A 27,701-nucleotide genomic window follows, 5' to 3' on the forward strand; every position below is an offset into this window, starting at 1 on the left:
GCCAAAGAAATTAGCAGGAGGGGATTGTGCTGTGCACTCCAAGGTCCACAAGGAAGAGTTTTTGAACTGCCTGTTGGCTTATTTTTGCAATTACGGCAACTTAAAAATTGCAGCATTGATAAAATTGCTCCTCCTTACAGAGTACACAGGCTTCAGACATTTTAGTGCATCTTGGAACAGCCCAAAGCAGAGGTGGATGTAGTTGAGTTCCATCACTTACACCTTTAAGCAAAACCAAATTATTATCTCCTTTTAAAAGGGTTACTATTGTTAACTGAAGTTGTAGGTTTCATGGAGGAGCACCAAGTTCGTTCATTCGTTCCTTCCTTCATTTCTTTCCTTCCCTTCCTTCCCTCCTTCCCTTCCTGGCAGATGGGAAGGCAGACAAGTTGATTATTATAGCCTTAGTAAAATAAAGTACTGCTTACATTGCTCAGAGATGGGCAGCAAGGATTCCACATTCAAGATTGCTCTCAAAGGCATTTCTAGTCTTGCAAACAAAAAAACCATCTTGACTGAAGCAACAACAAAGCACCAAGCCCACCCTACACTTCAGCAATGGAATAAATGCTCCTTTAAAAAGTACAACACGTATTAGTACATAAGGATGCTGCACCATGCCAGAACTCCACCTTAGAGAGTATCAAGTGTTCTAATTTGTTTTCTTTTTGCTACTCTATTCTTGGCATGTGTAAAACCACCCCACCACACACACTACCAACGCCTGAAGGATGTGGCCATAGAGCAACATTCTTCCCTTGGATTTTAACTCTCAGGTAAAAAGCAGCTCATACCACAAAGTTGGAGCAAAGGAGGAAGGAATGTGGAAAAAACAAAAGTGGAATTGTTACTTGGCAGAAGTAATCAAGAACTTCTGGCAAAACTGAGCCATTTACAGCACTACATGTTAAATTTATTCTTAAGCCATCTTTACCCTGTAAAAGGAAAAAAAATACTTGAGATGTCCAAGGAGATTTTAAAATTACCAAGTCTTGCAGCTGGTTTGTAAATGGTTTTTCTGTAGCTGCCTCTGCCAGTTCCCTGCCTCTGCCAGTTCTTATTTCCCAGCATCAGGGGGACAGATGACGTATCAGCCAACATTCCCATCAATTCCCATAATGACAAATGACAACAGATTTCTTTGGATGTAAGGTTCATCTTTGCAACATAATTCTGTACAAAACCAAACCTCACCCACTTCAGCATTCCAAGTTCAGAAGTTTTAATGAATTGTTCTCGAGGAGTTGCAAACAGGGCTCATGAGTTACCATCAAACACTTTCACCAATTCAATGCTGTGCTGATTTCCTACCTGGCTATTGTGTGCTTAAAATCGGAGCAAAAAGCAGTGATGAGTTATTTAACTTACACATGAAGCCCTGCTCAGGCATGTAAAATGGAGACATACAATTTCAAGTCAAAAAAAGCAAACAAGCTGGTAACACCAGGATAGTTTTTATTTGCTCCCTGAATTAAATATTGGCAGATACAGAAAATTCAGATACCGACTATTTCCCCAACATTTACAAGACTGAGTTTGCAATGTCAGAAAACAAGGACATTTATGCACAATCCTGGCAACTGATAGTGTGAGTGCACAAGATGGCCCTGCCTGAACATCAGCTTTTTAGAGGCAGTATCCCTGGTCTCCAGCATCCAATTCTGTCCCCTCACTGACAATTGTGGCACCACGGAACGGCCAAGTAAATATCCTGAGTGGGCAGCTCCAGTGCATTTCCCCCTGCAAAGGATTTATTCCATGCTCCTCCTGAAGGGGCAGAGGCTAGGTCAGCACATCCAACAAATAACCCACCTATGAACACAAGCTGATGGTTGCAGTACCCTTTTCACTCTGTTCTTTGAGAGCAGGGGAGAATGCAGCACAGTGACACTTCCAAATTAGCTGTTCTTAAAGGCCTTGCTGCTGCCACACACTGCCAGAGCCAGAGGCACACTCACTCCCTGCTGCCTGCCGAGCTGCTCTGCAGCTGCAGAGCCTCACAGTGGGTCTGCAGTACTTTCCCTGCTGTCTGAGGGAAGTTTCAAATAAATAAATGGCCATGAAGTAAGCAAGCTTATGTAACTGAAATCATGTGGATCCACAGACTGTGTGCTGCTGAAGGAAATACCACTCGCTCCTTTTCACACTGGAGCAGAACTTAGTAACTTGCATTCTCCTCAAAGCAGCTGGTGCAGTCAATGCCCCCAGGGCAAAATACAAGTGTAGTTGGTGCAGCAGGAGGAGCCAAGCACCTCTGCTCCCTTTTCATAAAAAAAAAAAAAGAAACAGACACTTCTCTAAAACATGTCTGCTAAGCTGGGGGCACAGAAGATCACATGCAGGATATGGTGATCCATACAGCCATCAACCAGCCATCAACCAGCCCTGTGGGGAAGCTGAGCACACATCACCCCCAGTTCTACAGCACAGGAAACACATGGTTTTACCAGCTCCACTGTGCAATTTGTGTTAGATCCTAGCATGGCAGATGGCAAGAGATTTTCCCTTTTGGAAAGATCACAGAAGTGCCTTCTAGGCTGCAAAATGCCTTGGGCGTCCTCAGACAGCTGCATCTTCTTTAGGCACAAGAACTCCTGAATTCCAGTCCTGCACTCCAGATCCTAATCCACATGCTCTTACTCACCAACCTTGCCGGTGTCTCTTCAGCAGGAGTTCCCTTAGCTCCAGAAGCAACAATGACTCCAAATACCTCAGCTGTATGACCATTCTTCCACAACCCTGATGGTTAGATCTACAGGGGCATTGTATGCATTTGCATCTACTCTCTCCCTTTGTATTAGTAACAAGGACCTCCCAAAAGATATCTTATAGTACATCATATCCAGGCTCCAGAGGGATTTTAGGTATCACTGCCTCCTGCTTTTCCCTTATAGCTTTTATACTGGGTTGCAACATAAGGTGCACATGAGGGTGGGAGGGAGGGAAGTGGCAAAGTTGGGAACACACAACTGAATTAATGATGGGATTGTCAGTCACTTCGATGTCAGGCCCCACATCTATACACCATGCACTGGCATTGATCTTGCCCTGCCCACTTGGCCCAGAAAGGCAGTGAGAGCCTCTTCTCGTGCTGAGCCACCATGTCAGTCTTGGTCGCCATCAGACGACTCCTCCTCTGCCTCCTCCAGCCACTGGATAAACTTCTGGAGCTGCAGAGAGAATGAAACGTAATTGGGTAACAACAGACACCTAAGAGATGCTGGAAATGCTCAACAGATATACTGAGTGAACATCACCACCATGGACCAGAAAGAGAAAGTGTTTCCAGAAGAAACAAAAATGGAGGCAGATTGAGGGAGCGAGAGACAATTAGGTGTAAAACAACTGGGATGCCACAGACAAATGCAGTCTGATTAAACTCCTAAAGGAGATTCGTCCAGTCAGACAATCCCTCCAACACTCAGCAAAAAGACAAAAGCTTGAGAGGTTTTCAGAGCTTCAGGACAAAGAGATGGCAGCTGCACCTTAGTTGACATGTTAGGAAAACTCTGCTGGAAAAAACCTCATCCCTCATAAACTGCTATTAAAAAGGCAGCTCATTTTACATTTTAACTGAGCTTGAATAAGCAGTGAAAGCACTGCTGACCTATGTTAGTAGCTGACTTTGCAAAGGTCTTGAACAAAGTTGTTCTTTAGATGGCTTTTTTCCTCTACTTCTCTTCCAGATCCAGGGAGGAGGACTGGAACAGGGCTCAGCCAAACTGCAGCACAATGTTCTGCCTGATGGAGGAGGGAAGTTTTTATGCTCCTTGCAACAGAAGCCAAATGAAACTACTCAGTACAGCAAATGCTTAGAAATATATGTGAAGGGACTGCTGAGCCAGGAATGAAAGCTTCAAAGGAATTGCATGAGGCCAGCACACAGGGCATTGGCCTAAAGCCCATTTCAAATGGGTGTTGGCTTAGAGAAGCTGTGCTGCTACTCCAGAAAGTGCTGGCCTCGTGCTACAGAGAGCCCACTAGAAACAATCCTCATACTACCTCCATTCCTTATCCAAACAGGATGATTATGGCAGAATGCACAGAAACTGCTCTGGAGAACAAATCTGTGTTGCTCAGTGTTCAGTGCACTTATGTGTTTCTTGGCCTACCATGTGATGGCAGCTGCTCCACAGAAGGGGACAGCGACACCAAACTTTACTAGAAGTTTCTTTCAGCAGCTGTTGTCTGTCTCTCTCCCCCCACCCCAGCCTCTCCCAACACCTTTGGGACTCACCCGTTGGTTTTTACGAAGCTGCTTTCCTTTGTCAGACGTGTCCCGCAAAGAGAACCAATTGAGAATTACATCTTCTTCCAGAATTTCCAGCTGGTAAAATGTCATCAACACCTGCATCAATTAGAAAAGAGCAACAGGCTCTCTATAAACTCTTTTGGGACTAGCTCACGTCCAAGTACAAAGTTTGCACGCAATCTGTGTCTCTCAGCTCCGTCTTCACCAGAAGGCACTCAGTCTGCTTCATTTTCCTTCTACTGTTAAAAATAACCGTGATTCTCTTACCAAGCCTTATGTTCCTGACAGATGCTGTGACACATAATGAGTCAAAGTTCAAGCCCCACCAGCTTCAGCTCTGATGATGCTGGGTATGACTGAGAGCAGTGGGCAATGAGGGGTCACAGAGGGCATCAGTTCAAGACATAAGTTCTCTTTTTAAAGCAACCCAAACGCCATCCCCAAAGCAGATCCAACAAGCAACTGATGCCGGCTCACATTCAACAGCGACACGTGCAGAGGAGCATGAACCTATCCAGCTGTGCCCCTCCTCCTGCCAGCTCTGCCTCTGCAGTGCCTTATGGCAGGTGTCAAAGCAATTGGTCATTCCTCAGCTCAAGCCCCTGCCCCGTGAGCGAGGGGGAGACACGATCAGGCTTTCTCAGGGTGCCTTTGTGTCAGGCAGAGCAGGCACTGCGCGGCCGGGCTCCTTGCAGCACAGCGCTAACAAAGCTGGCTGCCAACTCCAAATATAAAGTGTCACTTCAATTCCCAGCCTCTAGGGAAACCCAGGCCCCTAGAACAATGGACACATGCCAAACAATTGCTCTAATTCAAGGACATTTTGGCTCACCAAACTGAAGGCTTTTGGCTCCAGTCCTAAGTGCTTTGCCATCAGCCACAAGCACTGGTAGCAGAAGTTAGGATTACTCTTTCTTGAAGAATCAAGAGTTAAGCAGGCTCTAGGAGAGTTCTTCCAAAAGAGACAGGGGCTTCCTGAGTTGCTGCTAAAGGAGCTTTGTAATCCAAGTCAAATGCTCTCCATGTGATAAGGCAGACAGAATGCAGGGACAAAATATTTGTGAAGGATGGTGAGGAGGAATATATGAAAATTCTCAGAAGCGGGGAGACAGATAATAAGCCACATGACTGCTTTACTTTATTCCCAATTTCATAAGTAGCTCAGCCTGAATAAAATTCCACTTTTATTCCCAGCTTTCATGTTTTGCACTCCAAAGTAGGATAAACCATTTAGCAGTGAGATCCCATGGAGAGATAAATGAAGAGAAGCTCTTCCCAGAGCAAGTCTCTGGCCTTGCCTCTTCCAGCGTCACACAACAAGGGCATCTATGTTGGAAGCTGCAAAATAATAGCTCCCCACAGGCTGCAGGCTGGTAATTAATACTCACCCTCAGCTGTGCTCCCTCAGAGGCACAGGCAGACACAGAACTATTTTTTTAAAAAAGAAATTGTTATAAATGGATTTTCTACATACCCTCTCCACCGAGACTCCAAAATTCTGTCCCTTAAAGCAGAGAGGTGATGATGTAAACAGGATGCATTCCACTGTGAATCTAGCAAAAATAGATTTGGGAGAGGATACTCACTTTAGCTATCGATGTGCACAGACTGTCATGTTCCAAGAAGAACTCCTCAATGGCACATAAGGCATTCAAGTGATCTGATGCTCGTTTTATGTAGTTCTTAAACAACGGGGTCCAGTTCTTCAACAGCTGCAGGGAGAAAACACAGAAGAGCTCCTGAGCTGAGATGGATGGGTGCACTCAGCCTTGTGTTTCAGCTGTGTTACACCAAGAAAGTGACCCAGGGAAGCATTTTGTGAAACTATTCAGCTGACTGCTTCAGGTATTTGGCCCTCTCTGTCCATGAAACAGATGATATTGAGCCTCACATGTGAGGACAGATCCTGGTTTCACTAATCTTTCAAAGTATCTGTTAGCTTTCTTGTTTCTGCCTCTCTGGATGGAATACCAGACCATCACAATGAATGTGTTCAATGGAGTCTGGTATTCAAACAAAATCTCTTCACTGCAGACTGATAAGGAGAGATACCTACATGCTACTCACAGCCTCCCCCCACAGAGCAGCTGACATTTCAGTGGAATTTTCCTTCAAAGCAGAAGGACGAATAAGGAAACACAGAAAAAGATAATGCCAGGTTAATTACCAGTGAGTAGAAGTGAACAGTGAAAAACAACCACCCCTGAAACAGGAATGTGTCAGAGCAGCCCCTAAGTGCAAATCACACATTTGCTGTGTGCCTAGAGGCTTGTTTGGATCCTGAAGCCTGCTGCAGGGAATGAGTGGGAAGGATGAAGGGCAAGAAGTTGTTACACTATTAGTTGTTCTCTTTTCCAAGGCTTATTTTTCTTGAAATCTAAAGTTTAATGATTTTAGTGCTGCCTCTTCAAATAATATTTCTGAGTCCCCCACAGCTCTTTCCCTTGTTGTATATATCTGGAAAATATGCAGCAGGGAGCTCTGCAAAGCAGCACAGACTGACCTGAATATGGGATAGGAGGTAATACTTAGATCCCTGTCCATAAAAATTTTAAAAGGTATCAGAACTTGGGTAAGATACAAAAATTCTTCACTGACCAGATCATGACCTGACCATCATACAAAAGTATTGTAGGAGATTAAATGAGAGTTCCACATCTTTTTAAATGGAGTAATTCAACAGCAGGTGACCCTGAAACTACACCCCTGGCATCCTGCACAGCTACACAGGTCTGCTGTGCCTTCAGCAGTGTCTCCTTACAGAACACATCTGGTCTGTTTTGAAGGGAAACTGGCAATTCACAGGGGCTCAGGGTTTGATGAAGAAACTTTGTCACCTACATTTGGGGTTAATCAGCATTATCCTGCCCAGGATAACTGTTAACAGGCAGCAGACCTGAGAGAGGGAGAGCTCCAGGACACACTGCAGAGCTACAACCCAGGCTATGGAGATAGTCCAGGCTGGTGTGGACTACCAAAGGTGGCCTCAGCTAGGAGACAGTTCTCATCTACTCTGCAGTACTGCACTCCATCACCTCTTCAGACACAATCTGCTAGGCAACCATGCTGGAATTTGCATGCCTCAAGCAGAAACAAAGAAAGGGATTAGTACAAGCAAACTCCTCTGTACAGTGGTACATGGACTGGTTTAAGGAACAACAGTAACAGCACAGAATTATCCTGATCATCATGGTATGACAATAAAACAGCTGAGGGTTCTGTGGCATATTTACAGGAGGTACTTTAGCAAAATGCTTAAACAGTCATACCTCCTCTACAACCATCTCCCCATTCTTATTATTCTTTGGAATCTTCACCTCAATTGCAGTAAAGCTACAGGAAAGTTCCTTCCAGGCTAAGAAACACTTTGTAATACCTTTCTATTAACATGTTTAAATCATAAGCAGGCACAAAGCTATCCAGAAGCTATGGAGTTTCTGAAAGCAGGTTATTTATACAGAAAACACTCACAACCCCAGGACCCAATTCAGTGCGTCTCAGCTGGAAAAGGGAAAGAAGAAAAAATATACCATGTCAAGTTGAGAACATGCACTGCCCTGTAACTGGTGCTAATGGGGATAGTTAAACCACAACAGCATCTGTGCTGATCACCATAAATGGCTTCAGTAACAGGAGAAATTCATTTGGTCTCCAAATAAGCAATCCCACGGTGTGTTCACATGCACACCATTACAGAATCCCAGTTCTGGGAAAGGTCTATAGTTCTAGGAAAGGTCTATTTCTGCACCTTCTTTGCTTTACAACTTGCACAAGAGCTGAACGAGACGCCTGACATACATCAGACTGGATACCTCTATTTGTCAAGCCTCCATGTTCCATCTGAAAAAAATACCCATGGGCATATCCTTTACCAGATGCCTGTTTCCTAAAATTGCTGCAACACTTCAGAGCTTCATGCTCAGGGGGCAGCACTTCAGACCACATAGTGTGGTTTCAAGTCAAACCATACATCACAACTATGGCATTCCCACAATTTCCCCTCCTGAGCTGCCTGGGACTGCTCTACCATAGGTTTCACATAAGCAACCCATCTTATTTCAGCATCTCTTGGTCAGAGTTGAGCTACAAAGTGAGTGAGAAACATAAAACAGGTCTGTAAGGTTCAGTGGGCTTCTGATACCCATCACTCTCAGAATGCAGGTAGCCCCATCTCACACAAAATAACACTTTTCCATAAGTAGTCCATCATGAGCAGCTCTCAGCCCAAAGCTGCTATTGCCTGAGGCAGTTTTAGCTGCAAACTGCAGCAGGAACTACTGTCATTATGCACTAACCTACACCAAGCCTGTGCTTGGGATTTGCAGAGTGGAATAAGAATTAGTAAAGAATGGAGTGCACTTTTTACTGAAGCAGAGAATTGCAAGCTGCAGAGAAGTTACTGTTCCAGATGCTGTACAACTTCTGCCTGAAGAACTGATCTTTGCAGAGCACTGCTGGTAAATACACAAAGCTGCTGCATCAGAAGATCAGTGATGTGTGTTTAATAAGCCTTTGAAGGCTGGCTCACTACATCTATTAGAGGTATATCTCATCCCAAATACTGGGGTGTTGTAACAGTGACAAACACCATGAGTGCAAGTGAACACACCTGTACCTCACCAGCACATTGTGCTCCTGCTGAATGCAGTGCAGAAAGCCAGCACAGCAATCCTGGACACAGTGAAGGATTCTCTGAGAAATTTCCTGGTTGTTCTTTACACGGGAGAATCTGGAGAAACTGGCTGCCATGATGGTCAATTGGTTCAACGCCTGGCTTTCTTTGATAAATCTAAGGGCAATTTGTACTTCATAGATGAACACAATTCCCTGCCTAGAGAAATGCAACCTGCCCATGACATGACACATGGCCACTCTAAACATCACATCTTGATTATTACTACTTCTCACTAAAGGTGAGCTGACTTGCTCTCTCTGCTGCTAAACATGAGCATTAGCTTTCCTTTGATAAAAAAAGATATGGACAAAGTTACATAGAGAAACTCTTCATGTACTACCATTGTCTTTGGCTTCTAAGGGCTTTGGGGCAATTACACAAAACTTCATGCATTTATATGCTTCATCCCAGAGAAGAACATCATCTGACTGAGTGCTGCAGTGAAATTCTCCTTTCCCACTCATGCTACAGAGCCTAATCTGGGAGACCAAGAGATGCCCCATCCCAGCTGGGATAAAAAAAACCCCATCCTTATAGCTACCAATTCCACATAAGCTGTTGTCTAGATGTACTGCTTTCCACTCAGAATCTAACACCTGCTCCAACATTTTCTTTGGTCCTCCTCCTCCAATTCTCTTTTTCTAGGACAGGACATGCTATTCAAGAAAACAATCTGGCAAAACGAACAAAAGCAAGCAGAATTTAAACAGAGTGAGCAGCAAAATCTCACTAAGCCATCTGAAGAATAGATCAGTTTACATGGATGTTTTCTGCAGAAGGCATCTCCACATGTGCACGAGGTGAATTAAGTAGCGTGCTTACACCTACACAAAGGAAAATTAGTTTTCCACCCTTTCCCATCAATTGAAAACACATACTTCCTCAGAGAAAGGGTTATGAGGAAGTCTAGTGTTCCTCTCAATCTCCTAAAAAAAAAGTAGTCCTAAAAAAAATTAAGTAGTCTGTCCCAAACATGTGTCAGACCTATTCATTCTGAAAGAGCATCTTCAGAATCTATAGTTTGCAAAATCAAATACATAAATGGAATGCAACAAGGACACAAAAACACCACAATGACTTCAGCTTGGGTGAACAAAACCATTAAGAGAAGATTGCCTGCTTTTTAAAACAGATCCTACCTTTTTGTCTGCCATAAGGCAGGAAATTGAAGTTGGTACACCCAACTATACAATTCATGTCCCTAGAAACAAAGCAGAACTTTACCTCTGCACAAAGACAACAATATCATGCCTTTGCATTTGGCTGAAAAAAGAATTGGCACCAATTATGGTATGCAGACAAGTAAGATCTTGGAAAGGATCCCACTGGGAGAGGAGTGCTCCCCACTGCCGCAGGGACAGGAGCTGAGGTGGACTGGAACCAGGTTGCTGGAATGCAAACCTGTAAAGACATCTCTAACAGACCTTCTCTTTTCTCTTTTACAAATTATGCACTTCTACTGTGTCACACAAGCAACAGAAACAACCACAGGTACTGAAGTAGAGCTCCCACACCTACAGTCTCAGCTGAGCTCTGTCAAACAGGAACAACAGTTTCAGTTCATTTTTATTTCTACAGAAGACAAAGAGGCTCATGAACTCGAAGAGTTCAAGTGGCTCCAGGCTTAAACAAAGAGATTTCTCAGGCAGGAACTACCCAGGGCACACAAAGACTGTTACACACTAGGAGACAAGCACAAAGAAGAGTCAAATGGAGCAGGACTCACAGGAAGTAATGCTGAGAAATAGTTCTGGGAGTCCAGGTTTGCATCCAGCTGCTGCAGTGGGAACTCCAGGATCACTTTACTGAGCACCTGCATCATCTCCTTCAGGCTAATGTTATATGCATACCTACAATGAAAAAGGAAAAAAACCCTCAACATTTCACACTGTCTGATCTCTGCAGACTGTGGCTGTTCACAGAGATAGAGTAGAAAATCTGATTCTCATATTCCCAGCCGATTTCTTATTTGTTTATTTGGTTTTCCAAGTATTCAGACAATAAAATCACTTTGCATTGCATCAGGCCCCACATAAGGGCTGAAAAATCTGTCATCACAATTGGAACAAGCTGCTGCAGGGACAGCACTCTCACGTTTACCAGAGTGCTATAGGAATGCTCTTGCACAAAAGAAGGCACACAGGTTTGGATTTGAGAAACAGTAGATAAAAGGCACTCTGATTATGTGTTCTAGACTTGCTGCTGTAAAAATACTGTGGACAAGCCACAGCACAGCACAGCCCCAGCTGCAGGCAGCTGGCTGAATACTGCAATGCCCAGAGCAACAGACCCTGCACAAACTTCCAGGGAGTTGTGCCAAGAACTGGCCTGTTCTCTTCAGTGCACAGTTATTTAGCAGCAATTCAATCTCTTGTTACAGAGATGGGGCAGGAAAAGCCTAACCACCAAGGATGCTAGAGGTGCAGCTGGTGCTCTCCATCAACTCCTGCTGTCATTCAGTCATGATGTCTAAGCTGCAGTTCCCATGCTCCACACTGACAAAATGTCTAACAATGGGCATTCATGTGGTTTCTCCTCTTCTTTTGACATGCCTGCTGTCAATCCCAGCTGTTCAGGGACAATATCCCTAAGGACACCCTGAGGATCCCTAAGGACATGCCAACTCACTTGAGGGAATTGATTTCCAGGACCAGGTTGTCACAGGAAATGTTTTCTTCTTCACCTCTTTGTAACGTACCCAGAACCTCATTCTGGAAAACTAATAAAGAAAGGACAGGCAGTTAGACACGAGGGAAAAGCACAGATTCTTCAAACTGCTCATTACTGAAGGAATGATGCCCTTCATAAAAAAAGCATTCTGACACAGATGTTTATTTGCTCTCTCCAAGCTGACACAAACACACAGCAACTATACTTATAAATAGTGGGATATAATTCAAACAAAGGAAACCACCCACTACATGTGATTTATCTATCCACAGAAACCAGCACAAAGCTATTTACCTCTGAAGCCTTTAAGAGCAGAGTTGCTATTATACTTTCACAATCTAGCCTTTCCTATTCAGACAAGTCTCATCTTCCCATAACTGAAAGTATTAATTAAAATCTAAAATGTATTGGTTTTATTTCCTTTGAGGCGATATTCCAACATGAGAAAGTTTTTGGGTCTTTCCAATTTGGCCTGAACCTCTTTCAAATCCAGATAAGCTTGACACAACAAAAAACCAAAACATCTCTGCCAAAAGAGGAAACTCCTACAAGGACATTTTATTTCTCCAGAATGATTACAGTGATAAGTTGTCCATGTAGAGAAACTCTGCTGGACCTTCCCATAGTCTCTAAAATTAGGCAATGACACTGTCATTTAAAGAGAGAACCCAGGGAGTCTCTTTCATGAAGGTCCAGTGAGGAGGAATGAGAAAGATGGAGACTCTTTGCTAGTTTCTCATCCTTGACTGCCTTGGGTTAACCCAGCAGTGATACAGGGAATATTAAAGAGCTCTGTAGAAAATGCAGGAAGTGAGATCAGGAAACAACGTATCACAGAGATGCACAAATTTTCCAATACATCTAGAGAAAGCAGCACAAACCTCACACACTGCAGTATCTACAGAATCACTGTACTTCTGCAGAGCCCATCTCACCTTTGATGTCATCCAGCTGAGGGGAAGCTGCCCGACTGTCTGGCTCCTCAGAGCCCATGCTCAGGTCACTGTCAGATTCACTCTCTTCCTCTGAGTGCATAGCTGGGCCTGAGGAAGGAGAAGATGCAGCATTCAGCACTCAAAAGCTGCAACCATCATATGCCATAGGAACCAGGTGTCCCAGGGACTTCCCAACCAAGTCAGCAACTATCTGTTCTTGCAAGGAAGCTTCTATTTACAGGTCCAGATGATTAGATTTGCTGCAGAGGGAACACTACGGCTGGCACGAGGACAATGGGATTTTTTGGGAGTCTGCAGGCAGACAACAAAGGACACAGACAACTGCAGAAGCAACTGCATTTTGTGCAGACTGCTGAGTCACAATGGAGCAATGTCAGCAGACACTGCCACTGGCAGGAAGAAAGCCAGCAGCACCTGGAATAGCCAAAGCATACTCCCACCTGAGGGAGGGCCTGGTGTCCATAGTGCAGCATTCCCAGCACAGACAGCCCTGTGTGCTAGTGTAAGGCAAATATCTAACACTTCCCACAGAGCACAGGTAGAGAATCTGGTCCATGACCTGCTTTTACCTCTCACCTTCCCTCCACACACAGCTGTTATCTGGAGCCAGTCTGCTTCACAGAGGCCAGGTCTTGCTCTAGACACAATTACCAGCATCCCACTTGGCCAGTTTCCCCAACACATGCCTCTCTGTTCACTCCCAAGTGACCACACCAAACTTTTCCTCACCCCATAGGCTTTGCCTCTGCTCTTCTTCATCCTCTTCATTCTTGTCATCTGCTTTCCAGAGGTAGCCTCTTCCCTCTGAGCCTACATCCTTTTTATTGTAACCTGAAAAAGAATCAGCAGAGTGTGGATGTAGCAGATCTATTTACAGGCAAACCTGAAATAGACTGGTATAACCTGCATGTTACTGCCCCTAAAGAGCCTTCATCAAGAGAGCTGGGACTCCTGCAGATGCATATGGATTTCAGCTTTCACTTTCTCACATGCCTTGACAAGTGACTTACTCCTTCCTACAGCAGCAACATTTGGCAGACCATGTTTAGATCCCTTGACAAACCCACACGGTAGCAACAGTACTTCACAAGGACAAAGCCCTTGGACACAGCTGAGTATCCTTGCTTGTTCTGATGAAAACACAGAGGCTCCAGGTTGAATGCAGCACTAAGCTCCACCCTGGCACTGCAGTGTCTGGAATGGGGCTGGTAAAGACCCCAAAAGATCATGCAAGACAAAACCTTCTGCATAGCTTTAGTGCATGGAGACAGAGACTCTCATACCTTTCAGTTTCACTTTGCTCTCCTTGTTCACACCAGAATCATCACTGAATTGGTCATCATCCTCTTCCTCCTCATCTGGGGGGTGCAGAGAGATCACTGTGCCCTCAGAGAGAGTGATGCCAGGACCTACTACTACCTGAAAGTATGTGAAACACATCTTAAAGACAAGCACTCTGACTGCCCCCTTGTACCTCCACCAGCAGCTGCAGACAAGCTGTCACTAATAAGTGTAACTGAAGACACCAGCACTGCTAACTTTCCATCCTATACTGCCCCAGCCAAGCTAAGGAAAGAAAAGGGTGGGAACAGTAGCACAGTCTCCACCTCTGCAAAAAGGCTTGGGGCAGTCCTGTGTTCTGGAATAGTACAGTGTAAGATGAGTAACCTGCCAGGAGGCAGAAAGCAGAACAGACATAAATCAGCTCACCTGAGAAGAGAGGACACAGCGGGGCTTTAGCTTTACTTTCTCCTTCACTTCAGCCTCATCACAGATAACAGAATGGTGGATCTCCACGTTATCTGCTATGTGCACTCGGTCCCACAGAACAGCTCCATCCAAAGTGACTTTATCACCTGTTATACACCACCAAGTACAAATGTGTTAAGGAAGGCTGTCTGGTGTTCTCTGAGCTAGGAGGGAGCAAGGTTAGCAGTGAGCTGCTAGGAAACAGCTTATGAAAATGGAGACAGATGTCCCTCATTTGCAGGATGGTGGTGGTTGATAACTCTAGAGCAGTAAAGGTCATGCATTCTCTGCTGCTGAAACAACTCATTTTCATAAAGCACTTTCCAGCTTTATTATGGTACCCTGAAAACCTTAATCTATTTCCTCTGCTGGAAAACCAAGCTTTTCTCCTTTCTCCCCATTAGTAATCAATCAGTACCCACCTACCATCCTCTCTGAGTGCCAAACACACTTTAAAACCTGAATTCCAGCAAATGTGTGCCCTGGCCTGGCACGGCTGGCACGTCTCCCCACTCCTGCACTCACCTATCCTACAGTTCTGCCCAATAACGCTGTTGGTGATGGAGCAGTTGCTGCCAATGACTGTTCCTTGCCCAATGAGCACATTCTCTTCCAGCACACTGCCATGGCCAAGGCTCACATCCAGCCCTCGGTAAATGTTGTGTTTAGAGTGGGTGTAACTCTGGTTCTTGTCATCAGTGAAGTTCATCTCTGGAGTGAGAGGATAAACCCAGCGCCGGATGATGTCAGAGCACACAGCTTCGTACATCAGCAGGTTGCATATATGAGCACCATAGTCTTCTCTTGTGACATGCATATGGATCTGGTTTCCCAGGACCTGGCAGACAGGCAGGAGCACGTCAGAAGGTTCTCTAAGGCAAAGTAACAGGAGCTGCCTTGTAACAACCCTCTCCTTACCTCCTCATTCACCAACAGGCCACGCACAAAGTCATCCCGTGTCTGGTAGTCAAAGTTGTCTGTGAACAGTTCAGCCACCTGCCAGGAATAAAGTACATGGAAATACTATAGTTAGAGCCAAGTTATACAATATAGGAAAGTGATGGTCTTGCCTTGAATAAAGCTCTGACTCCTTCTGCTAGGAATATTGACCCTCCCATCTCCTTCCCCTACTACTACTCCAGAATCCATGAACAGATTCAGATTTTCAAAAGGGGCAAGACACTGCCAAGCAATCTTCCCAGCCTTGCTTTCTAGCTTCACTGCCAAAGGAAGGCTGCAGACAAACTTTATCAGATCTGGAAGATATGTTAGTGAGCCTTAGCTGGAATAACCCTGAATGTTACCCTAACATGGTACCAGCTTAAAAGTACTGGCACTTCTCCACAGCACAGCCACCACCTCTGCTCCACAATGCTATTATACCCAAAGTGAAATCACTTATTTCCTGAAATAGTTTCATTCTGTGCCATATCAGCCAGTCTCTGGATGCATCCACCATGTAGGTCTGCCTGGGCTTGAGCAGTGGATGCCAACAACTGACTGAGCTGTGTTCCACACAGCAGCACGTGATCACCCAGGCCCTCAGCTCAGCCAGCTCTGTTTCCCAAACCTGGTGCTCAGGCCACACACACTCTGCACACTAGCAGTACCAAGGGAGCAGTGCAGACTGAATTTTGGACCCTTGGAAGGGCAGGGCTCACCTGTGGAGAGCAGATGCTGATATGACAATCCAGCAAGTCATGGCGCACCTCAACATTCTCAATAGAGTTCTGGAACAGACTCTGAAAGAGGAAAAAATTCAGATGACTTGAATGCCTCATGCAGTATCAAGCCCCAAAAACCATCTATAAGTCAGGGGCATTACTGATTGAATTATTAAACTAGCTGAAGTTCTGAGGATCAGAAAAATCCACAATCTACACTAGACCAAATCTCAGCAGGTACAGACTGGTCACACAAAGAGCTGAGTGCCAGCCAGCAGAGACTGCCCCTGCCTCTGCACAGTGCAGGTCTCCCAGAAACAGCTTGTACTTCCAACAATCACTTTTCCTCCAGGAGGTTCCTTACCTCAGTCTCTGGGAGCTACAACTGTATGAAAAACCCACGGATAAATCCAAACACAATTTTTACAGCTGGGGGTTAGTTTTGTACTGTTGGATTTTGTTTCTTTTGGTTTTTCCTTTTTGGTTTCCTATGGTCATTTGTACTTCCAATTGAAGACATGAAATAACCTCCTGATTACGGGTCTGGGGATGAAAATATTATACAATCACAGCCTTAGTTATGAGTTGAAGAAAGAAACTGGTCCATCTATCTCATTAATAAAGTGCCTCCACAGACATTTACAGAGCATTTACTACATTATCAGGTGAACAAACAGGTGAAAGGAGGTACCACTCCTTGCACCTCTGTAATTCCACCCCATGTCAGGCTCAACAACACTTCAAAAAGGGAAGGGCTGTTAAACACTGGAATGGACTGCCCAGGGAGGTGCTGGTGTCCCACCCCTGGAGGTGCTCAAGAAATGACTGGACATGCCATGGTCTAGTTGATAAAAGTACTGATCAAAGGCCGGACTCTCTGATCTAAGACCTTTTTTCCAACCTAAATGATTTGGTAAAAGGGTCTATGTATGGTAGTGGTATATGCACTCCAAACTGGGAGCCCCTGCAGTAGTACAAATAATCTCCCTCCCTTGTTTTACATCATGGGAAGGAACTAAAGGGCAAAACCTGAACTCTGAGAAATCATCTGCCTCATGCTCAAACTGGAATGAAGCACAAACATGCGTGTCCCATCATGATTTCACCAAGCCACAAATAAAGATCAAGGGGGAAAAAAGCCATTTACGCCAAGTTACTTCCTATCATCTGCTCCTCCAAAAGGAGCAGCTAGGACAGCTCCCAGCCCTCACTCAAGGAGGATCTCCTTGGGCAGGCTGCTTCACTACCACAGCCCTTTTCCACCGGCCAGGCTCCAGACGCACCATAGGAAAGCGGAATCGTTTCAGCCCCTGCGTTCTCTGGTAGTGAAGGACACGGCTTGTGGCACTGTCCATAGCAATAACAATGTCATCCTCCTTGCACCTGGCATGGTGGCCAGGCGAGGACTCCTTGAATATCATCGTCATCACGGACACATTCTTTTCCATCTTACGACGCAACCTGGAAAAAGAAGGCAGAACTATGAGAACACTCTGAGAGCTACAGACCGCAGCTCAGCACGCCAGGCAAGATTCACTCTTCCAGCACCTACTTGTGCTCTTCCAGGGCTTTGGCTATATTGAAGTTGGACACCACATCGCCAGTGACCAGGATGAAGTCGGAGCGAACGAGGGACTTGGCATCCACGTCGCGCAGCACGTCACCAAGGGAGCGGTACAGCTCCGAGGTGACAAAGCGCACTGCGTTGGGAGACGTGTGCCGGCACCACTTGGACTTCCTGGAGGAAGGGGAAAAAACCATCAGGAAGGCATAAAGAGGCTGTTCCCACAGACATGCTAGGACACAGGGTCCCAGTGCCACACCCGTAAGGGGGTGCAAGGAGCATCCTGTGACAGTGAGCCCGCTATTGCCAGGCCAGGTACGCTCAGAACTGAGCAGCAGTCCCACAGCACTGAGCCCTTCCAGCACTGCACAACCACAGCCCCACACAGCAGGGATGCTCCTTGCTGAGACACTGGGAGCCCACTGCCCAAAGAGTGTCTCTCACATTCGTAAGAATCAGTGAGGCCTTTGAGATTTGTTGGAGGGCCGAATACATCCCATGATAAAACTAAAAAGAAGAGATTCTTACTGCAAATGCTCTTTTATCTCAGCTGACTTCCAACAGCAGAAAACAAAGGTTTCTTCCACTCCAGTTGCTGTTAGGAATTCCAAGGTATAATCAATCATGGCCACATTTGCCATAGGTAAAAGAGCCTGAAGAAAAAAAAACAAAACCAAAAAAACATACAGATAGCTGAACAAACACTCAGTACCCCAACATCAGCAACAGCCCCTTCCAACTTGGGGATAATCAATAGTACCAGAAACATAACACAAGCAACTGCTCCACCAGGCTTTATAAAAATCTTTTAGAGTTGATCTAAACAGTAAGAGCTAATTTATGATCTTCTAGGGGCAGATTCTCAGTTCAGAATGAATAAAAAAGTTAAGTTATCACTGAAAATTGTTCAAGAAGACTCAGATAAATGACAGAGACTGGATGAAAAAAAGTGTTGATTCCCTGACTCAGGCTTTAACTGCTTCAAGAAAAACCTGTCAGACATGAATGATGAAGCCACAGGAATATGAGTGTCCAGAATTAAACAAGGGGGGAAAACCTCCAACCTAAAATGAAGTAAGTACTCTCTTGACTTGAGATTCAACTCACAGCTTTAAACTGAGTTACTGAGTCACACCTGAGTGATGCCACACCATTCCTTAACTCATTTTTGGTGCTGTTTCATTTCAGGCCTGAGCTCGCGTGTATAATTACAAGCACCACCAACACCTCATCAGCAAAGGAGGTGAGTTAATTACCCAGACCTAAAGCCTCCAGAACCCTTTCATGTTCCTTTAACACACAGCCTTTTGAGCTGGATAATTAAAGTACTCCCCACATCCATTTTTCTGGCCATATTCTTCCACGCATTACAGCCGGCAAGGACCAAGACTTTGTTTCTTTCCTTTATCAGAAAGAAGCCGGTCCAAGCCCGCAGCAGGCGCAGACGAGGAGCCAGCAGCGCAGCTCCTTCCCAGGCCGTATGGAAGAGCGGGCAGCCGCACACGGCGATCACATCCCCGCCGCCTCTCCGCCGGGGGACACAAACTCCGACGGGCGAGAGCTGCCGGAGCGCTGAGAAGCCTCGGCCCCTCCCGACCCCTGCCCACCCCGGCCTCCCGGGGACAGCGCACACCGGACAGGCGGCCCCGGCGGCACCGGCAGCAGCACCCAGAGGGGGGTTCTCACCCGCGGCCGGTCCTTGGAGATCGGGAAAAAGCGCCGATTGAAGCTGTCGGCCACCAGCACGGCCTGGAGCGGCGGCGGCGGCTCCTCCTGCGGGTCGGGGCCGCGGGCGGAGCCCCCGCCCGCCCCGCGCCGCGCGGTACCGCGGGCCGCCATCGCCGCACGCGGCCGCCGCCGCTTCCGCTTCCGCTCGCGGCGGGAGCGGCAACGGGCGCCCGGCGGGGACACAACAGCGCGGGGCGGCGCGCCCGGCGGGAGCGGGGCGGGAACGGGGCGGGAGCCGGGCCGGGGCTGCTCCTTGCCTCCCCATCAAATCCCTCCTCCCGGCATCACCGCCGTGCCGAAGAGCCGCCGTTGCACGGCCTGAGGAGCGGGGAGAGGCGTTTCATCGCCACCCCCCGAGTAGGCTCCCTGCCGTGGCCGGGACGCGGCCTGGGGAAGGCCTGGATGTCCCCACAGACATCCCCACAGACATCCCCACAGACATCCCCACAGACATCCCCAGGTGGCCCCGGGGTGCGTGCAGTGCTTTGATGTGACCCTGGTGCTGTCTGGTTTTGGGAGCAGTGATGTTTTCTGATACACCTCCTAGCAGCGATGTGTCTGTGCTGCGTTCCCAAATGTCCAGAGGCTCCTTCTGCAAAGGAGAGCCTCGCTGGGAAGCAGCCCCTCTGTGCCCAGCTCACACCTGCCATCGAAAAGCTGTCCCAAAACCCACAGCCCTGAGGGACCCCTTGGACCCCGCTCAGAGACCCTTCCAGAGTGGATGGGAGGGAAGCAGACGTGGTTTCTGAGCGTGGGGTGGCATTTTTGTTGCCCTCAGCCTGGTGGAGCGGCTGGGATGCCGCAGTGCTGGGATGCCGCAGTGCTGGTGCCTGGCTGTGTCCCTGCTCGGACACTTCACTTCCACGGATCCCGGTCTCCTCCAGCCATTCCTGCCCCAGCCCAGGCTCCGTCCTCGCACAGCTCTGATTGTGCTTCAGTACTATCCTGGTCCTCAGGAGGGGACGGGCCGTGTACAGCCCTCAGCACAGAACACCTGCCCTCAGCTGCGTCCCCCTGCTGCCTTTCCGTGCCGCCCGTCCCAGGGCTGCAGGACTTGCCTGGCCTGATCACACAGCACCGTCACCTGCTCATTTGTACCAAGGAAAAGCTGTGTGATAACCCTGCACTCAAAACCAGGAAAACAGGCTGAAAGACCTCCCATGGTAGCTCCTAACGGGATGGCAGCAGAAGGGCTACGGAGAGTCCTGAGCCTGGCAGCAGGACAGCCCTTTCCTGTGCCAGCTGCTGCAGCACCTGGTGCTCGCTGCCTTGCCCCGTTGTCACGTTTCTGCCCCTCTCCACATGGGACAGGCATTCACAGCCCCTGCTCTGTCACCTCACCAGCCTCTACTGCTGTCCCTCGGTCCCCACAAACTGTGACACCCTGCTGCTGTCATCTGCTACTGAGTGACAAGCCAAAGACTCGATGTGTCTCAAATTCAGTTGTGGTCTGAGAGAAGCACAGGGCATTTGCACCCCCAGCTCTGTGGCAGGGCCTCTCCCAAGCGCGGAAGGTGGCACATGCTTATCAGCCCAAGGCACACAGTATGGCCAGAGGGAGGGAAATTAAGGGAGGCACCACTTAACCACAGACCTAGAGCATGCCCCAGTATCATGGGCAGTGCTGTACAGCCCCCGTGGCATTGCTGAGGGGTCTTTAGGAAAGGGAAGAAAGCTCTAAAAGGTGACATGCAGTATTCCTCCCCACCGATTGAATTGCAGGTCCAGGATTGATGCAGAAAACAAAGTCTCCTCTGTCTCCTGAAGGACTCTGCAGCACTGGGTATTCCCTGAAATTTCCCTGAGCAGTTAAAATGTTCAGGCATCACTTAGGTGGTGCCATCTGTGCCCAGTGACTTGTGACTGAGCCCTTGCTGTGCCGCAACTTGCGGCTGAGTCGCTTGACCTTAGCTAGTGGTCTGGAAAAAAGCAGCAAGGATGGACACAGCAAGAAAGTAGAAAGGAGCTGCCCGTGGGAAATAAATCATGCTCATCCTTTTCAAAAATAGGTATCTGCATACCCTTGGGAATTCTGTTGCCCTGGCAGAGGAACTAACCCCAGAACAAAAGCTCCCAGATGGTTTCTGTCCAGGGGTTACAGCCTGAGGAGTGATCCAAGAGGTGGATTTGCCATTGCCTGAGGGCAGAACAGCATCTTAGTTCCTGCCTGTGTGGCACTAAGTGCATAAACAGCACCAGAAATCAGGTCTGATCCAGCCTGCACAGCCACTGTGTGTGTTGGGACCGGGCACAGAGAGGTTGACAGGGGAATCAGCAGATTATCTGGCTAATTACATCCTGCTCTCTCCAAATGAGGCAAGTTTCCAAGACGTTGCCCTGGTAAATTGGCAAGAAGAGGGGAAGACAAATCAAGGTAATTGCTAATGAACTAAACTCAAAATCAGCTTGATAAATATTCCTCAGGCTTTGCAGACACATTTTCCTTTGGTCTCACCAGGAACTTGCAGGCCAGCAGCACCAAGGCCAAACATTTTCTGAAAGCAATGTAATTCCAGGGGAGCTTTTAAAACTGAAATTACCTCATGAAAATTGAGATGAGATGGAACTGGATTTGGCTGGAGGTCTATCAATCCCAGTATCTCACAGTGGCTGGGCAGGGTGGTGGAAAGACACAGAGACTGTAGGACTTTTCCTTGCTGCCTTACCTTGGATACCCCAGGACAGAGCATACACCCTGGACAGGGCAGCAAACACTGACTGGGAATGATGGGCCTGGTGGGGATGCTCTGCTTTCTGGGACATCTTTCTGGTCCCTGTTCCTTAGTTTTAATCTTTTTTTATTTTCATTTATTCTCTCTGAGCACTTGGTTCTTTCCTGGCTTTTCCCTCTGCAGACACAATGGCCCATGAGGCATCTCCAAGCCTTGGCAGGTAGTTCTGGGTCTGGTCCTATCTTAAACAGCTTTGGGGCCCAACAGGGGCTGAGTGGAACAGGGGGTCCCCAGAGTGGTGAGACTTGCAGTGAGGAGGATCACAGGAAGTCTGCATGGAAGAACCATGTACCTAACACGAGGCTCATTTTCTTCTCACATGTCCTGCCTGGTGGCCAGCAGCTCTGATGCCCTTAGAGCATCCTTCTGTGCCTTCAGCAGAGCTATGAGACTTCTGTCATCTCAGCTCCAGGTCAGGGATGCAATTAGTGCCTAAACTCAGCTCTTTTTGGCCCTCTGCATGCTGGCAGAGAGCCTGGTTTGTTTGGGGCTATTCCCACACAGTGGCAGAGGTGACAAGGGCAGGCCTTGAACCCTGGCACACAGAACCCTGAGCACTCAGGGCAGTGTTCTGGATTTACCCAGGACAGCTGATGCTCACTTGGCAGGTGTAGAGAGGGGTCTGCCTGCCCCAAGCACCCTTGGAGGAGCTCCTGCCCCTGGGAGAAGAGGTAGGCAATGGCCAGGACATGGACATTGCCCAGCCCTCTTATATATCTGAATGACTCTGTGCCTGACACAAGATTTACCTGAGCACTGAACCAAGTCCTGCAGGGAAAAATAAAACTGCAGACCACAAGTAAGTCAGTAAGCATGAAAGCCAGGCAGATTCCACACCCCAACCCTTCTGCCTCCCTCCCTCCCACGCCCTGGGCTCTGGCCAAGCAGGGACAGCAGGGATACTGACTCACAGGCTATTCATCCACTCTTTGCTCATTTGGGCTTCTCCTGTGCTTCTCAGCACAGAGGGTTTCTGCCAGAATGCTGGGCCTTGTCTGCTCTTGGCTCCTGGGCTGACAGACTTGAGAAGGTGAACCAGACACGAGGCCACCCTGTCTGCATCCCCCTGTGTTTCCAGCTCCTTTGGGGCAGTGCTTGCAGAACTCCCTGGTATTCCTTTGCACCACGTGTGCCCAGCATCCCTCACCTGCTAACAGGGAGAATGCATTACTGCTGCCTGAGCTCTGGGCTACCACAGCTCCCTGTCCTCAGCTGCTGCTGTACCAGCTGGGACATGCAGCGAGACAGGAGCTGCATCAGCACTTCCCCAGCGGCAAGAATGTGGAGATGGGGCTGGAGGGGTCCATTGGCAAGGAGCAAGGCATTTGCAGCACAGAGGTGCTGCTGGTGGATGTTCATCCCTGTCTCTGGATACCATACACATATGTTAAGCTGAGCAGGTTCCCCACAGGTGGCACAGATCTCCCTGGAGGGACAGGGGACAGCAGAAGTGCTCCTCTGCATACTTAGAGAAGGGACATCCATGTGACAGTCTGTCTGCCACTGACCAGACCTGCCTGGAGCTCAGGAACCTGAAATGAGAGGGAAAGCAGAGCAAGGGTAAAGGTCTCTCTAATTTACTTCTTCTTGGGACTTTTCCTGGTCCCAGGTTCTGCCCTCATAGACACAGGCTGAGCAATAGGATATACTGCCTTGGATATTTTAGCTGAATTTCCATTCCAAGCCTTGCCCCAGTTTCTCCTGCTTGCAATGGTTTTTCTTTCTTCACATGGCTTCAGCAAGCAATAGCTCCTTCCAGAGTTTTAGGTAGATCATGGATGAATTCTGTGTGATGTGATTCATCCTTCACGACGCTGCTTCCATTATCCCTCACCAGCAGCTCTCCTGAGGAGAAACGCCAGCCCCAGAGTGATGAGACATGATGATGCTCGTGTCCAACTAACAGACATGGTCTTGCCCAGGTGACCATGGTGCAGATGCAGGAGCACCTGTGTGCTGCCCTTCTGCTATCACTGCTCAAGCTCTGGCTCCATCTTCTGCTGATTCATCCCTCTGGTCCCTCTCAGAGACTGAGGAGGCTTTGGCCATGGCAGGAGCAGGCTCCTCAGTGAGCTCAGTGAGGACACCCTGTCCAGGGGTGGAAAATGAGTCAGTGGCCATCTGAGCTTGGCACGTGCTCCAGCCACAGGGACAGCAGTGCCTGGAGGCAGGCACCCTGTGTGACCCCAGAAGCTGCTTAAGCCTGAAGAGCAAACACATTTCCCGTGGGGGACAGCGCTGGAGCAGTCACAGGGACAGGCACTCCCAGTCACATGGGGACAGCCTGAGCACGAACACCCTGGAGCAAGGCTCCTCAGCCTGCGGAGTTCCCCTGTCCTTTCTGAATTCCTTATTCACATACAATGTTTTACACTGCTGCTGCACTAGCAATACCTTCTTCCCTGGAGTCTCTGGCCTTCAAACCCTACTGTAGTCCAGGGTTTACCCCCTACTTTGTACTCCTGTTTGTCTCTGCACTGAGCCATGTGAAATGGGGTGGCAGCCTCTGAGCAGATTCTTTTTCCCAGTTCAGTGATGCATAAGGTGGGAGGTAGCAGACCTGCCTCCTGTTTTCCCAGCTAACCCATTTCCAGCTCTGATATGTGTGGATATGTGTAGCAAGAGATGCCGGGAAGAGTCCTCCCCAAGAGGTATGGCAGGGTAGCCCAGACTTTGATAATCTCTCCTAGGAAGAGATCCGTGGGCTGAGCCAGAGAAAAAAAGGTGTGGGGTTGGGTAACCACAACCTTTGGGACTGTGGAGATGGGCAGAGAAATGCCATGTTGCACAGCAGTACAGGGACAAGGCCTAGTGTCACCTCCATCATGAGAAGGGAGCCCATGGTGCCAAGTCAGGGCTGCCAGGGCAAGGAGGCAACTCCCTGTTTCTAAACAGCCAGGACAAATACCCAGGAGAACATTGGCTGGCCACTGATTGACCCAGGCCCTCATTTCCAGAGCAATTTATCTGACTCCAGCCCATCCCTCCACTTCCTCCCACCTGGGGCCTTATGTCACCAACACAGAGCAGGCACCAGCCAGAATTGTTGCTCTGTTCCAGCTCCCTTGCTCTGAGATGAGGCTGTTCCTCCCCTGTGCAAGGCCAGGGTTATTCCTCATCCCTCAGCTTGTCCAGAGGACGAAAAGGGCTCTTGCAGCATTCCCTTCAAAGCTGCCCCAGCTTTGCCTAGAGAAGATGCTGAGTGAGGAGGAGTCCATCCCTCTGCCTTCTCCCTGCTGCTGGCCCCAGATGCATCATTTCAGGAAGGAGACAGCTCTGCTTCCCACTGCCTGGTCTGCCAGAAGTGAGGGGGAGCTTTGATCAAGGCACAGCTATCTGTGCTCTGATCGCTGCCTTTCCTGCAAGGCCCTGTTCAGAGGAGAGGGCACATTTCCTTTAACCCTTCTCTCCCTGCAAACCTGGAGCTCCACAAGAAAGGCACATTTATTTGGACTTTTAGCCCAAAGGGCTTTACATTTCTAGGGAAGTCTGGGAACTGAGTGATGTTCAGTAACTGTGCCTTTTCAAGGATCCATTCAGTTGTTCGTGCACCCAGGGTTTTGGTTTAGAAAATCTTTGTGCTGAGGCTGCCTACAGATCTAATTAATAGAGAGGATGAAGGCAAACTTTCTCAGGGGAACTCAGTGGCCCCCTTCCACCACATCAAAGCTGCTGAGAGATCACGTTATCTTGACAGATGTTGTATACTACAGATCTGGTTACTGAACTTATGTTTCCCATGGACTCATTCCAACACTTCTTTTAATTTGTCAGGGATATATTTCAAAGTGCAACATGCACATGGTTGCAGAAAAGTTGAAGGAAGTTGCTGATTAATGACCTTTTTCCTGGTAGTGTAGATGTGGTTGTTCCAGCTGTAGTAGATACTAAAGAAAAGGTAATACACTGGAAACCAGAAAAGATAAAGTATCTTAGAATAAAGATTTTTTTTTCTATTTCTTCCAAGTCAAAGCAATTAATAATGCTATAACACAATGTGCTCAGCCATGTGAGGAGAGTCTGTGCCTAAGATACATGGAAGAATTCATCTCAGTGCTGCCATCACTTTTCTGTCACATCAGTGGGAGTATTAGGCACAGGCAGCTGGAATGTTTTTTCTCTGGGAACAGCTTCCCAGTCTCCACTTGTCTGCAGCTCTCTTGTTTCAGTGCTGCCTTGGGTGCCCTAAACAGATATGTTATTTCTACTTCTTTTCACCCTTTTGCAATCAACCACAATCTGAAGCACTGGTGATACCACCAATCACAAGCTTTGACACCTTCTGCCTTGTAGTTATCTAAATTGTTTCTTGTCACAAATCTGAGATGAAATGAAATTATTATCTCCCCCAGGTAGGAATATGCCCCCTCAGAATTCAGACAGCTCCTGACCCAGCCAGACTTGATGAATGCTGCCAGAGCCAGTCTGGATTGCCTCTGGGGCTGTCTGTCCCCACCGGAGGGCCTCTGCTTCCAAGGAGGGACTCCAGACACGACTGCAGTGCCAATACTGTATATGGGAATAAACACACTTAGCAGGATCGTAATGCTCAGCTTTGATCCCTGGTCCTTAGAGATAACAACAGCTCTGACCCCTGCAGTTCAGGGAGTCACAAGTTTACAGATGCCCTCTTGAGTAGGGGCATCTGTAAAAACCTGGCTTGGACTTTGAAAGGGTGTTTGCCATGACATAAGTGCAAAACAGGGCAAAGGTAAGCCCAAAGGTAAGCCCAATTCACCATGATTGCAGTAATTTCTCTGTGCTAATGCAAGAAGAGAGCCCAGAGCATGCAGCTCTAAGGGAACAGGCAGGACCCAGCTCTTCCCCCCACAGCTGGATGGTGCAGGGATTCTCCCTGCAGAGACATTACCCAGGCCTTCACTTACCTACAGGTGACACAGGTGCTCAGCCAGAAACTTGATTTAAATCCTATCTCTGCCTGCAACCAGGACATCAGGGTGTTATCTGATTGATCTGATAAATGCCTGCAGTAAAATCTGTTTAAAACCATCTCTGTGCATCACTGCAAACACATTGAGGAAACAGAAAGGTGACAAATGAACACTGAGACTTGAACTTAATTTAGACCAGATTGTAGCCACAGTAAGTGCACTGCAGAGTGCAGACCCTGGCCCTTTTAAAGACAGAGGAGGCAGCAGTAGGATTCACAAAAGCTGTACAATGCTGGAGCTCATTTTTCCCACCCACATGAGGAGCTGCTGTATTTTCAAGTCAGGAGCAGCTAGTGATTGATGGTACATGTGCCTCACTTCAACAGGGAGCTGGGTCTGAATAGTGCATGTGTCTTTAGTTCCAACTGTTCAATCTTTTGTCTTTAAGAAGAAGCCAGAGGCAGCTCCCTCAGAGGAGTATCTTCTGCCCAGCAGTGGTTTGAGACCTTGCTCTGCTTTTCACACAGTGACTCTCCTTTGCCTCTATCACATGGTTTCCAGCAGTCACACATTTCTTAGGAGGAGGAACTGAGCCACAATTTGGAGATGTGATACAGTTGTGGTCACATAACAAGCTGCTGACCACCCCAAGAATTCACCACTGTCTCCCTGCTCTCACCCTGTAACTGCATTCTGGAGGAGGTGGTCCTGGTGCTTCAAGGGCTTTACATCTCCCAGCTCTCACGTGCTGCACTCCCAATCCTGGGGAGAGGGCAGGGGGAGTCTGGAGGCTGGGCTATTTTATGGTTGTCAGTATTA

General features: G+C 47.8%; 1 protein-coding gene across 1 annotated transcript; it reads right to left on the reverse strand.

Annotated features, from left to right (window-relative positions):
- Positions 1–1,438: 1,438 nt before the first annotated feature.
- Positions 1,439–19,374, reverse strand: EIF2B5 (eukaryotic translation initiation factor 2B subunit epsilon). Its single transcript, XM_064385481.1, has 16 exons — positions 19,217–19,374; positions 18,059–18,183; positions 17,519–17,704; positions 17,250–17,427; positions 15,964–16,044; positions 15,221–15,298; positions 14,828–15,140; positions 14,264–14,409; positions 13,837–13,972; positions 13,283–13,384; positions 12,533–12,640; positions 11,556–11,646; positions 10,654–10,777; positions 5,839–5,964; positions 4,238–4,348; positions 1,439–3,170 (listed from the first exon to the last, which is right to left on the reverse strand). Exons 1-16 carry the CDS (start codon positions 19,367–19,369, stop codon positions 3,105–3,107), a joined length of 2,124 nt encoding a protein of 707 aa, XP_064241551.1. The 5' UTR covers positions 19,370–19,374; the 3' UTR covers positions 1,439–3,104.
- Between the last annotated feature and the right edge of the window lie 8,327 nt (positions 19,375–27,701).

The sequence above is a fragment of the Passer domesticus genome, chromosome 11, assembly GCF_036417665.1.
Source record: "Passer domesticus isolate bPasDom1 chromosome 11, bPasDom1.hap1, whole genome shotgun sequence".
In the NCBI taxonomy this organism is placed as follows: Eukaryota; Metazoa; Chordata; class Aves; order Passeriformes; family Passeridae; genus Passer; species Passer domesticus.

Coding starts and splice junctions, on each gene's coding strand:
- EIF2B5 (XM_064385481.1), bottom strand. CDS start 19,369: ATGGCGGCCCGCGGTACCGCGCGGCGCGGGGCGGGCGGGGGCTCCGCC. Junction 16,045..17,249: donor AACGATTCCGCTTTCCTATG/GTGCGTCTGGAG, acceptor TTCCTCTTTCAG/AGTCTGTTCCAGAACTCTAT. Junction 3,171..4,237: donor AGCTTCGTAAAAACCAACGG/GTGAGTCCCAAA, acceptor TTCTCTCTGCAG/CTCCAGAAGTTTATCCAGTG.